This window comes from Puccinia triticina, chromosome 11A, assembly GCF_026914185.1.
Source record: "Puccinia triticina chromosome 11A, complete sequence".
Taxonomy (NCBI): Eukaryota; Fungi; Basidiomycota; class Pucciniomycetes; order Pucciniales; family Pucciniaceae; genus Puccinia; species Puccinia triticina.
In genome coordinates, this window is record NC_070568.1 from 753,013 (window position 1) to 769,218 (window position 16,206).

A 16,206-nucleotide genomic window follows, 5' to 3' on the forward strand; every position below is an offset into this window, starting at 1 on the left:
CAATCAATCCATCGTCCGAGGATAACAAACAAGGAGGGAAACATATATGTTGAAGACAGGAAACCAAGGACACCAGTATATATATATAAGGTGGGACAAGACTAAAAAAATTTGTGAGCAAGCCTTATATGAAGATGGGCTGGCTGACTGAACAAGATGAGTAAGCACAGGAAACCGGCGGTTGTATATGGGACGTATGGAGGCGGACAAGACAGATCGCAGAATGGATGATGCCAAAAGGGGAATGTTTTTTGTTGGTCGTTTTGTGGCTAGGAATTAGAACAGGAACAAACACTGACTTCTTCTACGAGAGTGAGACGGAAGGAAAGAATGGAATGTCCAAAACAAGAGAAGCCCAACAGATCCTATCAAACAAACAAAGAAAGAAAACAACAACACAGAGCAAGGGAAGCCAGCGGGAATTCACGTGCAGTGTGTGTGCATATATATATATATGTGTGTGTGTGCGTATGTGCTTAAGTGTGTATAGAACGGGAGGACAAATACAGATATCTATATATGGAGTGAAAAAGGGAGGAAAGATTAGATTCCGGAGGCGACCTGGACGGCCACAGGGGCGTACTGTCCGGGATGGCCGTTAGCCTGAGTGAACCTGCGGATGTTCTGGTTCTGGGAGTGGTTGAGCGAGTGGCGGGGCTGGCGGGAGGCGACGAGGCCGGAGGACGAGTTCGGCGGGCTGGACTTGTGGGGGGCGTCGGTGCTCGAGACGGGCGTGGAGCGCGCGCTGGCCTCGGAGGCCTGCTGCTGCTGCTGGCTCTTCTGGCTCTCGTTGTGCTCGTACCAGGCTGTGTTGTACCCACCCAAGCATCTCGTCAGAAAGACTGACTCTACTGAGGGGAATAGATAATATGCAGCTCACCATAGTCCTGTAGCAGCGTCGTTCTGGATTGGAATGAAGACATGATGTGGAGGACTTGGATGCCCTTATCATGAGGCACTTCCTGAGTGTCTCTCGACGATGTGCTGAAGAGGAGGGAGATGATCAATTGAGTATTCGAATAGATAGATAAGGGGTAGCTTAGATCATGCGGGCGGGAAAAGGCTTACATTGGCTTGTTCTCGGGCGTGTTAGTGAGCTTGATGTGACGGAGGGCGTTGTTGGGGATATCCTTGACGAAGACCCATCTGACTTTGAAGATGCCTTTCCACTTGTCTTGGGCCCAGACCTTGCTGCTCGTGTTATAATCGACAGCCGTGAGCATCTCGGCCATCCCACAGAAATGACCGCTGTCGTCGGAAGATAGTAATGATAACATCAGCACACTGGTTGATCAAAAGAATCCCAAGACAGTCAGAGATCGATGCGCACCTAGCATTGACACTGAACAAGAGATAGATCGGCCCGGACTCGTGAGACTCGTGGAAGGCACGATCCAAACGCTTATTGCCCAGATCAGTACTAGCCCAGATCTCGTACTTGAGCGATTTGTGGACATCCTCCTCCGTGTAAGACTTGATGACAAAGAATCTAGCCGAGGGAGGGGAGGTATCGAAGTTAGTGGGGTTGTAACCTTTCTGGCGCGCGAGCTCCTGGATGTTGGAGTTGTTGGCGCCGGGCAGGCCGGCCGGGTTGGGAGTCATGAAGGACATCGGCTTGGCCATGTTCATCATACTTGGCCCAGCCATCGGCCCAAGCCCACCAACGACCGACGGGGGGAGGACGTGTGGGGAGGTGCCACTCAAGCTGCCCAGGCCCGGTAAGCCGGTGATGGTCGTTTGTAACCGGGATGGGTTCGGCGGAGGTGCCGGCCCAACATGGGGGTTACTGCCGTTACCGAAGAAGGTCCCAGAAGCGCTTGGAGACATGTTGCTGTAGCTGAACGGATTGCTTTGCAAGATGTTGGCCATCGCGGGGGAGTTGAAACCACTGATCGGCGTGGTATTACTGCCCGGGAGTCTCATTGTGGAATTAAGCAGCTGGTTTTGCTGTTGCTGGAGTTGGTGTTGCTGAACTTGGAGCTGCTGGAGTTGCTGCAGTTGCTGGTTAAGGATGATCTGCTGTTGGATCTGTTGGGGCAGATTGACGACTGAAGTGGTGGCAGTCTGAAGCTGAGAGCTGGGAGAATGAGGTAGAGAGCCCCATTCGCCACTTTGTTGACGGGACTGTGATTCACCGACTAGACGCTCCTTCTGGGTGAGCCAGGTGGATGCCCCGATCCCGGGTGCGGCGGTATTATGACTGGCAGCCAACGGCATCTTCTCTTGGAAGTTGAAAGGGTCGTTGATGTTTCTAGACAAGGAGTGCCCGATCGGGGGGACGAATGCAGCAGCACTGGCCGGCCCCTTGAAGAGGAGAGAAACGCCACCATTGGGGTGACGGTTGATCGAACCTGGAGGTTTTCGTGCCTGGGCTGTTCCTGTGAAGTCGGTGACGAGCGGCGGGAGGACGAGCTTCTTCGATGGTGCTACGACAACAGGGTTGGCAACCTCCACGTCGGCCACGGTACCCTCGCTTAGATCGGCCAAAGATGTCGAGGTGGAGAGGGGACTCCTGACGCCAGTGATTCGGTGGGATAGCGGGCGAGAGCTGAGTTCTTCGCCGTTCTTGCCTTGGCCGAGATTGATTCGGCCGAAGCTGGTATGCAAAAGATTGACATCCCCCCGACCTTGGGTATCATCGTTGGAGGATGATCGGAAGCGAGAGAGATCAGAGTTGGTGGATTTCTTCATGGGAAGAGAGTTGGAGTTGTTGGAGCTGTTGTTGGAAGCCAGTGTATCAAGGCTAGCCTGTCTGAGCATGGGTTCTCTGAGCTTCTTGGCCTCTTCGACCGAAGGGCTCCAGGGGTTAATGGAGAGTCCGGGGACGCTAACAGGGCTGCTCATGGTCGTCACGACGCCAGCGGCTTGGTTAGAAGACGGTCCGATAGTGCCACTTGGAGACGGGTGGGCAGACATGGAACTGGAGAAAGCTGGAGAGGGGTTGGAGTGATGGCTGGCGGAGCGCAAAAGGGAGGCTGATTGGCCGCCGACAGAAGAAGAGCCTAGCTCGTAAAAGGTGTCGAGTGGGTTGCGGCCGGAGTCCTGGTTTTGGATGGGCTCGTTGGTAGATCTGGTTTCAGTTGTATCATCAGCACTGGTCGCTGCAGATGCACCCCATCTTCCGTCGGACTTCATAGACTGGTGTCGTCGTAGGTTGGTTTGTTCCGCCCAATGTGACAACGAGGTGGAGCTAGGTGGCTGAGATGCGTTAAGATGGTTGCCGGTGGATGAGACGCGATCGGATGTGGCTCGGTGAAGGCTGGAAGTATGAGGAAAGTCCTGTTTTTTTTTTTTTTTTTCGGTTGTTGTAGCAGAAGAAAACATGGAGAAACAGACGCCAATTCAGCTGATCATTCTACACAGCCACGTACATTTTTATCTATGTATTTGAATTGGATAGTTATAATAGATTTATCAAGGGCATTATCAACTAATGATGGCGTAACTGGATGGTTGCCTGACACCCACGACATGGGGGGAAGGGAAGACGGGCAACGTGGGCGCGTGGAAGAATTAAATGCCAAGCCACCCGGTTTGTTGTTCTGAGTGGGGGCACGGCAACGGGTGGGAAGACGGCGACCGGACGGCGGGAAGAAGGAGCGGGAGAGTTACATAAAAGACACAGGAGACTCACGACAGGACTACCCATGATCTGTTCGTCGTCCTCTTCCTCGGTTGTCAGGCCGAGTGAACGCGGGTCGCCCTGGGTCTGGCTACGGGTGGGGTGGAGGGTGTGGAGGAGCTGGAGGGCTGATTCGGATGGCTTCATGGCTGATCTGTTGAGGATCGAGAGCTTGTTCCAGTTGGGCGGGGGACAGAAGAGCTGGGCTTGGTCGGCACTGGCGGTTGTGGAGTGCTGCAGCTTGGAGGGGGAGGAGAAGTTGCGATGGAGGGCCGCCTGGGAATACAGGGGGAAGCTTGCAGAATGAGGGAAAGGGTCAGCGCCGGAGCCAGCTGGTTCGACGGGCGGGGTCCGGCGGATGATGATGTTGGTGTTGATGTGCGTGGAGGGGGTGGTCGCTGGGCTCAATTGAGTTCCCAGCGGATGGGCCTGAGAGTGTGCCGATTGAACGCTGCTGTTGACATTGGGAGCCATTAGCCTGTGCGCCTCCTCGTCCTCCTCCTCCTCGAGCTCGACCGGGGAGCCGAGGTCGAGGCTACGGAGGGCAGCAGTCCCGAGCTTGTAGCCCCTGATGAGCTGGAAGCCCGAGTGCTGCTGGGCCAGCGGGTTCCGGGTGCGTGGCGGGCTGCTGGTGGCCTTGGAGATGGCAGACGGACAGGGCGGGGGGCCCTGGCTGTGGAGGAGGGGGTGGTGGTGGGTGAGCTCGGGCAGCAGGCTGAGGCTGGGGGACTGCTGGCTGGCGGGCAGAGGGGTCAGACAGAGGTTGGAGCGGCTGTCGAGGGAGAGGCTTTCGACGCTCTCGCTGCCGGAGAGGCTGCTGCCGGCCTCGCTGCCGCCGCCATAGAATCGGCGGTCCTTCTCGGCCATGTTGGCCAGCACCTGCTGCTTCTCCAGTCGGGCGAGCCGCGGACCACCGGCACTGAGCGTGTGATGGCGCCGGAGCAGGGAGAGTTGCTGGTGGTTGTAGCTCACGGCGATCGCCGGGCTGCCGATCGGCGGGAGAGGCGTCGACGAGATGGCTGAGGGGGAAAGGAGGTGGGAGGGGGGGTGGTCGGGGTAAAGATGGCTCGCAGGCATGCTGTGGCTGCTGATCAGACGACTGTTACTGCTACTACTACTACTACTACTACTACTACTGTTATTATTATTATTATTGGTATTAGGGGGGAGACCGGTACTACTAGCTCTTAATTTAGATTTCTGGGGGTAATGGGTGGCTGGATTGTCCTTGGGGAGAATGTCCGGGCTGGCTGGGGGGGAGGGGCTGTTGATAACGGGTGGAGGGAGTTGGTGGAGTTTGGGGGTGCTGGAGGGAGTGAGGGATGACTGGAGATGTTTGAAGTTTAATTGGTAGCGCCGCCTGAGCGAGACAGACGGGGTATTGCTGCTGCTGGACTGATCTGAGTTTGCGGGGAGTGTCTCGGCGGGCAGGCTGCTGCTGGCGAGGCTCTCAGGCTGGGGCGGGACTGGGGGCGCGCCGGAGGGGGCAGGCTGGCTGGGCGAGGGGGGGGAGGGTCGGTTGTGCGGCTTGTTTTGAGATCGTTTCCCGAAGGACAGCGAGACCGATGGCAGCTTGAGCATGGCGCTGAAGCACGTCGCAGAAGAGGTATCGATCTGGAAAATATCTACACTAATTCAAACCTGATGGCCAGGCTCGGGCTCAGCTTCACTTCAGGAAAGGGGGCAATTATGTATGAGCCTCAAACAGAAGATGCATACATACACAGGGAGAGAAAGACGAGAGAGAGGGGGGGGAAGGGATGGAGAAGCAGGGGGGAGTGTTTGACTCGAGATTCGAGGAATGTGCAAGTCAGGCAGCTGTTTTGTCTGTCTTTTTTAATCGACTGGCTCACCAGCAAGGATAGACAGCCTTCCTGCCAGACGAACGCTTGTGTTTGGGGGCACAAGACAAGATTCGGCTGCGCAAGGTATAAGCCGACTGTCTACATATCCATGTTGTAGAAGATGAGAAGTGCCGTTACACTCTGGAAAGACGGAAGAAGCTATCCCATTCCCCCAACCGACGGCCAGGATCACGATCGGCTGGCCGATGCTGCATGGGGGCACCCTCGGCTCGGGAGTCGGAACTCGGGAGCTGAACGGCCCCTGCACTCGGCGCTGCTTCTCGCCAAATGCCTATCACAAGACATACATATTCAAAATATCTACCCCGTATCCTCCCGAGCGCGGTGGATGCCATTGCCACAAGGGAAAGCCATTCCGATCCGGCAGCCATCGGGCCCAAATAGCCGCAAGGGACATCAGATAGCGAATTATGTACAATGTATGCATCCATGTGCCACATTGGAGCGTCAGGAGACCATCTGTTTCCATGGAACCCGCTGGCCTGGACTCTGCCGGCTACATACACCCCTCAGAAGAATTGGAAGAATCGCCAGCCTGTATAAGCCCGGGGCTTGCTGACATGCTTCTCGACCAAAAACAGCCAACCAGCTGGGCTTCCTCTGTCATGGCTGGCTGCTTCCCCCTTCCTTCCACTGCCAGCAATCCGCCCGCAGCCCCTCCTCTGCACTCTTCTCCAACATGCATTCTTTGCTTGCATTCTTGTCGAATCTGGCGATCGGCACATGGGCCATCATCATCACCTTCAACTCCTCCCTCACCTCTGCCAAGCAACACGGGCAGTCTATCACCAGATATGTTGTCGAATATCAAGAACAACAACATGCACTCATTCAAAATTCAACAGCTGTACGCGTATATTCCACCTTTCGTTTATTATCATTTATATCGTCACTTGAGCACTGAAATTTGAGGGCTCGCTGCCAAATCGCAGCATTTCAGGGAATTGCTGGAAGACCACCTGGCCAGCAACGGCGTGGTATTCAACGACATCACACCCCTCTCTACGGTCCCTGGCATCTTTTCCGGCGTCTCACTTTCAGTTGCAAATCCCCACAGTATGAAAAGTATCAAAGCGGCCTCGTTTGTCAAAGTTGGCCCGTATTTCTCTTCTTGTTTCGCCCATTTTCGGATTTTGGTGCGGAATGTTAATCACGCGTCTTATGCTTCGATCAATCATAATCATCAACAGACAATCTATCCCGTCCAAGAGGTCACCCGCCCAAAATTTCTACACACCCCCAAGGTCCTCAACAATCTACCAGTGGGCAATTCAGCTGATCTCTTCGAGCCTCACGTTCAAGTTGGCATCTCACGTCTACACGAAAAGGGCTACCGCTGTAAAGGCATCAACATCGCCGTCATTGACACCGGCTGCGACTGTGAACATCCCGCCTTGGGCAAAGGTTTCGGGCCAGGATTCAAGATTGCGAAAGGATACGACTTCGTGGGGGACGACTACAATGGAACCAACCCACCGATACCCGATGATAACCCATGCGCACCTTGTGCGGTCAGTCCCATCTGGCAGTCTCATTTCCATTTCCAGTGCTGACGCCCTGCTTGTGCTTTCACCTACCAGATGCATGGTACTCACATCATGGGCGTTCTTGCCGCCAACGAGAATTCGATGGGCTTCAGAGGAGTGTGCCCCGAGGCAACAATGTCCTCTTACCGAATATTTGGTTGCAAAGAAAATACTAACGACGAACTGGTTGCTTCAGCCTTGCTGCGAGCCTTTAAGGATGGAGGTGAGTGGGAATTCATGTTTTCTCAATCATCCTTCCTCTCTTTCTCTCAATAACTACTGACACGAACCTTTGACTCTCCAGCCGATGTTTTCTCGTTATCTGTTGGTGCCCCGGGTGGTTGGTCTGGGGGGTCGATAGCAGCAGTCATAGCCGGCCGCATAGCCAAAAGGCGTGCAGTCATAGTCTCGGCTGGAAACTTGGGTGAGGTAAGTGATTGCTGCCAGGTACATCGCAATACTCAAATCGTGTCAAACGTTGACTCGCCACTTCATTTAAGGAAGGCTTGTTCTTTGCTACCTCTCCATCAACCGGCACCGGCACGATCTCCGTAGGAAGCGTCCAATCCACAGCCCTTGTCTCATATCCTTTCACAACCTCAGTCACTGGCTCCCGAGCCTTCAACTACTTCGCTACCTTTACCATGGACCCTGGAACTTTCCCCGTTTATCCGATAAGCTCAACCAAGAATGGCCTCGATGACGCTTGTAAGCCGTTACCCGATAATTCACCCAACCTGTCACAACACATCGTATTAGTCAGGCGCTCTGAGACCCAGTAAGCACCGTCAACTTCTTTTACTTCTTGGAAGAGCTGCCAGACTGACAGTCAGTGTCAAACATAGCGCGTGCACTTTCGAAACCCAATTGAGCAACTTGATAAGGCATGGAACTCATAAGATCCTCTGGGCCAACGTGTGTCATTTAGTGATCTTGCTCTCATCCCTGGGCTATTCCTCTCGCTGACGGTGTCTGCCATCGCTCAACTTAGAACAACTCTTCTCCAGAATACGTCGCGCGGGATACCACCAACGGCGTTTCTGTCGGTGTGGTCACTCGGGACATCGGGAACATGCTGAGAGAACAGTATTTCGCAAATCCTAGCAAGTTTAGGATCACCATCTCGAAGGATTTGACTATCGCTCAAGGTATTTCTATGGGAATCGCAAGGAAGACATTATCTCTGGCCATCAAGAATACTGACGATCTCAAATGTTTATCATTGAAACAGTGGCTGCTCCCGACAGCGGTAAAGTTAGCCAATTCTCCAACTAGTGAGTATCCATTTGTCAAGCATAATGACAACATCGAAAGCTGACTTTGAAATCATGTCCAGTGGCCCTATGTTTGATCTCGAATCCCCGCAGCCAGGGGTGCTTGGGGTTGGCGGAAATGTGCTTTGTTTGTCAAATTCACCTCTAGGCTCTCACTACCCAACCTCCTAATTCAGGAAAACTGACGGTTTTTGTCTGCATGATGGTAATATTTAGCCACTTACCCGGTGTCAGAAGGTTCATATGTAAGTACTTCATGGCCAATGTCAATTAATCATTTACAGTACTGAGTCTAATCTGCAACTTTTGGTTTATTTCAGGCTATTGCTTCGGGAACATCAATATCCGCGCCACAGGTCAGTTCCTTTCGGGTGTTCAATCGTTACAATACAATAGCTGAAGTATCTGAACGCATCTCAGATGGCGGGCATCGCAGCACTGGTGATGAGTATACAAGGGAAAGGAATCAATCCACATGAAATATACACCCGGATTTCTTCTTCAGCGTCGCCTGTTGCGAACTTCAGCGAAACTGGTATTTTGGAATGTGAGTAAGCTTCTTCCCAACACAGTCATTGCCCGAATCCAGAAATTTAACCTTTTTCTTTCATAGCCGTATGTCATCAGGGTGCAGGACTTGTCAACGCTTGGTGTGCTGCAACGGCAAAAACTGTGGTTTCAACTCATTCGTTTTCGCTCAATGATACACTCCATTTCAACGGAACCCAAACCTTCTCGATCATCAACAAGGGCAAACAATCTGTGTCATATACCCTCCATCACGCCACTGCCGGCACAGCTCTCACTTTTGACAAAAACAATATAGCCAACCGTTGGCCTGTCCCGCTCATACCTAGCACTGCGGCTGTGTCTTTCTCGGTCAAGCAATTTGTGCTCCGCCCAGGCCAAACTCGCAAGATCCAAGTCAAATTCAAACCACCTTCAGGTCTAGATGAGATGACGCTCCCGGTTTATTCAGGTTTTGTACTGCTTGTAAGTAGCCAACATTAACTGAAGCTCACAATATCGCCCCCAAGATATTCACGGCTCGCTGTTCTTCTAAAGAAATCCCAAACCGAGTGCGAGAGCCACACCATCCCTTACTATGGAGTAGGTGCGGCTTTGAAACAACGACCAGGTAACGCATCAATCATGGATGCATCCATCTTTCTTTTTCAAGCAACACTAAACTCATTGCTTTCCTTCTGATCCTAGTGCTTGACTATGGGATTAGTTACGGAGATAATTACCATCTACCCGCACTTGATGGTGGATTAACTGGGTTACCAGTCGAGGAGGGTCATACCTTTACATTGCAAGGACTCGATATCCCAGTTGTTGAATATCGATTGGCGTGTAAGACTTTGGAATTCCTGACAGAGGAACTCTGTGGAAAATGCTGATTAAACGTTCGTATTTCTCACTGTAGTCGGGACTCCTTTGCTTTTATTTCATGTGGTCAAAGGGGACACAGTTATACCCCCATCGCTTTTACCTCCAAAAACCACCCAAAACACAAAGTCCAACGCAGGACCTCCCCCCGTAACAAGCAGTCCACCACCGCAGAAAACTCTACTGAAGCGCGGGATCATCGAATCGAATCGAAGTAAGCTCACCAACACAGCCGAAAACGGCGGCAACAATTTCAAACCTTCACATCATATCGACAAACCCGATGGTTTCCCCGGCATGGTGCCCAACAAATTCAGAGATGTCCCATTGCTAGGGTCACTCAAGCCGTATGAAACATTACTAAGATGGAAGCCAAGACATGCGTGTGTTTCGATTTCGTTTTGCTGATCTAGAAAGAGCCACACGGTTGACGTTGATGACTTGTTTGAATTTCAGCTTGGCTGACGCAGCTTCAATCGCTTTCAATGGGAAGGTATATGACTTGAGTGGTACCAACTACCGCCACGTTAAACCCACAACGCTTCCAGACGGAAGTTACCGAATTTTGGTCAGGTTAGTAAGAATTAAAGATTGATATTGAAAGGGTGTTCTTTACCAAGACAATTCGACAATTCTCTAGAGCTCTGCGAGTGACCGGCGACCCTCAGGAAGAAGAGGATTACGAGGCCTGGCTTTCGCCCGTTTTTAATATCCGTCGCTCACAAAAGCCTTGATAAATCAATTATTAATTCAACTGCTCTCACACACACTATTTCTCAATAATCACCATCAGGAACAATCAATTGCTATCTTTCGTTTTCTCTTCTATTCGGACTTTCCACGGACTTACTGGATTTCAAGCCCTCAAAACTCAAGCTGGTTCTATTTTACTTTGGATTTCGATCTTCAATCGCTTGATGTCTTTTCTTGACGAGTCCACTTTTTTTCTCAAGATTTTAGCTTTATAAGACTAATTGTAAATTCCGAAATTAATCACTTTGTTTTTGATTCCTTTCAAAGACAAAACAAATCAAACATACAGCAAGCAGTTGGCTTCAATAAAATTCTTTTTCTTTCAAAATCCTACCTTTTGTAATGGTTCCGAACCAAATAATGTATCTAGACACCTAAGCTATCTTTTCAGCTTCACGCCATCAAGCATTAGTTTTATATGCTTTCCAAATCCAACACTTGATGATGTATGTAGTATAAATAGTTTAAATGGTAGCACAGCGCCAGCTGCACAATGGAAAAGGACTTGGCATGATTCTCCTATCGGTTGCCTATCAAAGAATACATAGGAATTGCATGAATGAACGGAGATCTTGGGTTGTCTTTGTACATATGTAGGTAAGGGATGTTTCCCGGCTCTGAGATGTTCTGAACTGTTTTGGGAAGTGTGACAACCTGCAGCGTCTCGATATATCCAACCCGTGATGTAGCGTGAGCTATGCAGATAAAGATCCACCGATCCAGGGTTGAGGTACATCTGGAAAGTTGTTTTATGAGCCGATTTGCAGCAGCTGTCGACTCCCTCTACCTCGCTTCAGTCAGTCGAGTTTCTTTCTTTCAAGATGGGCGCTGGAGAGCAACAAGCAACACCAGCTGTTGAGGTATCCGACCTGTTCTTTCGGTTCAACCCTGAATGTCTAGACGTATTACGGGATGTTAACCTGGAGCTCGAGCGTGGATCACGATGTCTACTGATAGGTGCCAATGGAGCAGGTAAGGTCAACCTACTTGTTGTCACATATCGATGCTGCTCAGCTAAACTGACTCCATGAATCCTCCAATTGATGATCCCCAGGTAAATCGACCTTGCTCCAAATCCTGGCTGGCAAACGGATGACGAAATCAAAGGCGAAAGCGTTAGGCGAAGACGTTTTTTTCAACACACCAGCAGTCAGTCGAAGCTCGTCCTGATTGTACCAGAGGCCTTCTTGATTTCGTTTGCTAAACATCTCTTATTCATACTCCCACCAGGGTGTCGCTTATTTAGGTAAATAAACCTTGTAGAGAATCAGAAGTTGTCGATCGTAACATTGATGACTGATGAAAATCCGGTTTAGGTACTGAATGGGCCAGTAACACAGTCGTTCGATCTGATTTAGTCGTTTCACATTTTCTGTAAGTCTAAACCCTCTCAATATGATCTATTCTATATGGGCTCATCAGTTCGCATCTCAAAATAAACTACAGGGATTCGGTGGGAGGTTACCGGCACAAAGCTCGACGAGATCGCCTACTGGATATCCTGGATGTCGATCTTGATTGGCATATGCACCAGATCAGTGATGGAGAACGACGACGGGTACAAATCGTTCAAGGTCTGATGGCTCCTTGGAATTTGTTACTACTCGACGAGGCAAATCACCTGTTTTCTTCATCGTCATCAATCATTGGATATGATAGACTGACTGTTTACTTGATATGAAAAATATTCAGGTCACTGTCGATCTGGATGTGATGGTTCGACAGGAATTGCTTCAGTTTTTGATCGAAGATACTAAGACAAGAGATTGTACGGTGGTTTATGCCACTCATATCTTCGATGGATTAGACAACTTCCCAGCAAGTGGTCCTCTTAATTCAGCTTGCGGAGATGTGTGATGGTAGCTAATCTTACTACGACCAATTAGACGCATGTCTGCCATCTTCAGATTGGATCGACTACGACTCCCAAACCTATTTCATGGCCAATCTCGACGGAAGCGCCAGAAAAACACCCGGGAATCCCGCCTAATGCTCTCAAGGAAATCGCGAGTCCCGACAGAATCGGCTCAAAGTTACTGGTCCTCGCTCTACATTGGTTGAAAGAGGATCGGCTGATCCGATTGAAACTCGAGGCCCAAGGAGACCCACACTTCAAGAAACGTGGCGCTCTCCCTGAAAGCTCGGTTCCTACTGACTCGGAAGTCTTTTACCGAAAGTAAGCCTTATTCATCTTGTTCTGAATCAAAAACTAGCCATCCAGCTGATTCTTTGTTTTTGTCCATCTTAGGTATGACTACTCCAATTCGGCATAGCAGGATTGTTTTTCTGTCAATATCATTGTATCCCCACTCCAGTCCAATTTACTTGCTCTCACTATAACAGCACATTAATAGACTATCTTTTTCTTCCGCCTGACTTGTAACTTCCCCATATAGAATGTTCAAATCATTATGATTTTTTGAAAAAAGAAACATACTGACGTAGGTGGTTTCAAAACACTGGTTTTGCTCAAAAAACCAGAACTACAGCTGTTTCAAAATGCCCATTTTCCAAGATATTACGTAAGTGTGTCTAGTGAATGCTTGCCTGGGTCCTGTTTGGGCACTGTTTTCCAACCCAAACCCGGCCTGGTTGCATCCCTAGGTATACATCAAATTTCAATTTTCAAAAAAAAAGAGGAAAAATGGAAATGATGAAAATACCAGATGAACTTGATGGTACAAAACTAAAAAGAAAATGGTTGAGAAAAAAAAGGTATTTAAACTTTGATGCTTGTGCAGTGGGTTATCTAATGTTTTTGGCTCTACATTTTTGAATGCAGAAGCTCAGGCCACAGCCTTCAAGTCATGAGATTGGCTACAGGGGTGGAAAATAAGTTCCTAAGAATGATTATGAAATAAAAAAAACGGATGTACTTTGTGCACTGCAAAAACTTGTTGCGCACTGCAGACATCATACACTCAACGTCCCGGCTACAGTGCGCGGTAGCGTAAAATACTTTGACTGCAGGAGCAAAATATTATTTTTCAATTTTTCTTGCTGTCAGCCAGTAGAGGGGATTTTTGTCTCCCCTCATTTGATTTCTTGGAATTTTAGCAAGCCTCAGGTTGACGCAAAACTAATGGTAAATAATAAATACCAAAAATAACAGAAGCTCCAGCTACACATCCGGCCGCTGTGCAGCACAGGCCAGTCATCAAGCGCATTATGCCAGCTCCCCCAATGGCTGGCGCAGACCTGTCATCAAGCAGAGTACGCATACCCCTCAATGCCCTGGTCCGTCCTGGTCATCAAGAGGAGTAGAAACTCCCCTCAGTGACCGGTTCCATTCTGGTTATTGAGAGGAGCACCCCTCTTGATGACCAGTTTGCTCTGGTCATTGAGAGGAGTAGTAGTGATTTCACTGGGTACCCGGTGTAACACTTGAAAGGTGGTTGTGAAACCCTTTTGCTGAATGGAGAAGGGGATGGTGGAGTTGCAAGCTCTGCCCTTCTAACTACCAGATAACAAGACCCACCAAGGTAAGCTTGGCAAGTTTTGTTAAAACTAACAATGCATTTTGCAGACGCTTAGCAGAAAATGATTGACTTGGGCAGGATTTGAACCAGTAACCTTAGCTTGAAGCTAAGACACTATACTAGAAGTGCTGCCTTTACCAACTAGGCTACCAAGTCCATGCCTGATGTGTTGATTTTGACCACTGAGGATTACAACATTTCAACAAGTTTTAATCACGTGATAGGATTGGTTGGTTCAGGATGAAGTTGTTTGATCAATATGTGTATAGAGTATAGAGCATTAATGAGTGTTGGTGATGAATATGTGAAGAGGGGGAATTGAACTGAGGTTGAGTGAGGTATTGTTATCAATGACAAGAGCGGGAATGGAACCCGGGTTGGCTCAGGTGAGGCGTGAAGGTTGTGGGAGCACTATGCTTCAACCAGGATTGGAACCAAGGACAGGGTACTAGCACTAGGCACTTGTTATATTGATGATGAGAAAAATGTGTTAGACTTTTTATTGCACTTGTAAGGGTAATAATATAAATTTGTAGGTAGTATATATTTTGGTGTGATGAGGAGTGAGATGATGTGATGTGGGGGGAATTGCCAACATGAGGAGCAAATGGCTGGAGAGAGGCCTCCTTTTATACCCTTGGGTGAGGGATTTTAGCTCCAGGGGAACAGGCTTTGGTGGGCTAAATAGCTAATAGGGTACATCCCTACAACATATAGTTTGACAGGAGTAAGGCTGGGGCCCGAACCCCGGCGTTCGGGAAATGGCCCGGGGCGTATGCCCTGGGGTGAGGGCATCGGGATGGGACTCAAGTCATGCCCCAAACCCCGGGTCATGACAGGCTCTGCAGATGGGGGCAAGGGTGCATCTTTTTTTTGAGTTTTTAACTCTTTTCTCTGCTCAAAACTCATTTTATTTACATTCTACTCGTGTAGATGTGACTCAGACTGAATGAAATGATGAGATTACAATGGGCCATCAAAGGCTCGGTACCATTCCTTGAGGCAAATAAGTTGCTCCACGCTTTCGGCCTTGAGGGAGGATCACTGCCAGGAAACCACCCGCCTCCCCTTAGAGAAAACTCTCTCTGACAAGGCGCTGGTCGCAGGAATGGAGAGGTATTTGCGTGCCATCTTCGATAAGATCGGAAACGTTATTTGACGATTCGACCAGTATTGAAGAGTCCTCCTTTCACGCGGCTCAATGTCTTTCTTGAGGTAGTGCTTGATTTCAGCTGAGACTCCCTCGAGCTGATCGGGTTGTTGGTATAGAGCTTGAGCGAAGAACCCCCCGCTAGTCGATGGAACGAAAGAATGAGATTTAGTTTTGGATGCATCACCTGTTTTCTTGAACTCGTTGTTGTGCTTCTCTTCAAAATCACGCGCAATCGAGGTGAAGGTTTCAATAATGTCGTCCGTTGATATCATGTAGTTCTCCATAATGAAGTTGCCATTATTCTTCCAAAACAATGTTTTGAAACTCGGATCCAAGATCATTGCACAAATATAGATGGGTTTGTTGAGAGCGTCATTCAAGTATCCACTGATTTTTTCAATCATCCGACTAGCAACCGAGACAAGCTGAGATTCGCTAGAAAGACCACGTTTGAGTTCCTTTAAAGTTTTGTCGATTGTAATGTAAATTGGGAGTGCGGAATTCAATGACGGATAACTTGCTGCACAAAGCATGTACGTTGCCTTGCTGAGGGGCTCAAGCAAAGTCATAACTTTCTTTGCTTGGGCCCATTCTTCCGGCAATAAGAGATAGCGAGCGGTTTCGCGATTGGCTTGGCAAAATTGGGTACAGGACTCCTGGAGAGCAATCGCGCGTTGGAACATTTCGTAGGTTGAGTTCCAGCGCGTCTTTACATCAATCTCAAGGCATTTGACGCCCTTCGCATAAAGATCAGGTTGAGCAAAACTGACAGCTCTTTTGAATCGTTCTCGTCGCTGCGGGGAGAAGCGCACGTAGCTAGATAAACCGTGAATTCGCTTCAGGATGGTGTTTGCAGCTTTAGGTTCTTTGGCAGGAGTGGTAAGCTGATTTTCATTTGAATCGGTTTCCAATTCTGTCGTGAGGATCGATTTTCCGTCTAAGTCATCTTCAATCGTTCCGAGCACCAAAATCCCAGCGGTAGCGGCTAAATTGATGACATGCGCAATACAACCCAGTAAATCTGTCTGGGGTTTGAATCCATCGAGCTGGAGAGCTAGCTCGTGGGCCATCTTGTTGTTCGTCAAGGCGTTGTCGGCAGTGATTGTATGCAACTTTTCAAGGCAGCCGTAATTGTCGAGAAC

The 16,206-nt window shown here is 49.4% G+C and overlaps 3 protein-coding genes across 3 annotated transcripts; 2 read left to right on the forward strand and 1 right to left on the reverse strand.

The window, feature by feature from the left end:
• Positions 1-543: 543 nt before the first annotated feature.
• Positions 544-5,203, reverse strand: PtA15_11A70 (uncharacterized protein; the record flags this gene model as incomplete). The annotated part of the gene is made up of 5 exons (XM_053161645.1): positions 544-806; positions 881-984; positions 1,069-1,248; positions 1,331-3,279; positions 3,635-5,203. The coding sequence occupies 5 exons, from the start codon at positions 5,201-5,203 to the stop codon at positions 544-546; spliced, it is 4,065 nt and encodes a 1,354-aa protein (XP_053024938.1).
• A 963-nt stretch (positions 5,204-6,166) lies between these two features.
• PtA15_11A71 (uncharacterized protein) lies at positions 6,167-10,413 on the forward strand (the record flags this gene model as incomplete). The annotated part of the gene is made up of 18 exons (XM_053161646.1): positions 6,167-6,334; positions 6,420-6,998; positions 7,068-7,236; positions 7,318-7,442; positions 7,514-7,791; positions 7,859-7,928; positions 8,005-8,161; positions 8,245-8,287; positions 8,350-8,414; positions 8,504-8,532; positions 8,608-8,643; positions 8,708-8,834; positions 8,901-9,280; positions 9,353-9,425; positions 9,503-9,643; positions 9,717-10,062; positions 10,136-10,252; positions 10,320-10,413. The coding sequence occupies 18 exons, from the start codon at positions 6,167-6,169 to the stop codon at positions 10,411-10,413; spliced, it is 2,997 nt and encodes a 998-aa protein (XP_053024939.1).
• An 840-nt stretch (positions 10,414-11,253) lies between these two features.
• PtA15_11A72 (uncharacterized protein) lies at positions 11,254-12,705 on the forward strand (the record flags this gene model as incomplete). The annotated part of the gene is made up of 8 exons (XM_053161647.1): positions 11,254-11,404; positions 11,487-11,581; positions 11,663-11,678; positions 11,749-11,806; positions 11,879-12,044; positions 12,125-12,250; positions 12,319-12,608; positions 12,681-12,705. The coding sequence occupies 8 exons, from the start codon at positions 11,254-11,256 to the stop codon at positions 12,703-12,705; spliced, it is 927 nt and encodes a 308-aa protein (XP_053024940.1).
• Between the last annotated feature and the right edge of the window lie 3,501 nt (positions 12,706-16,206).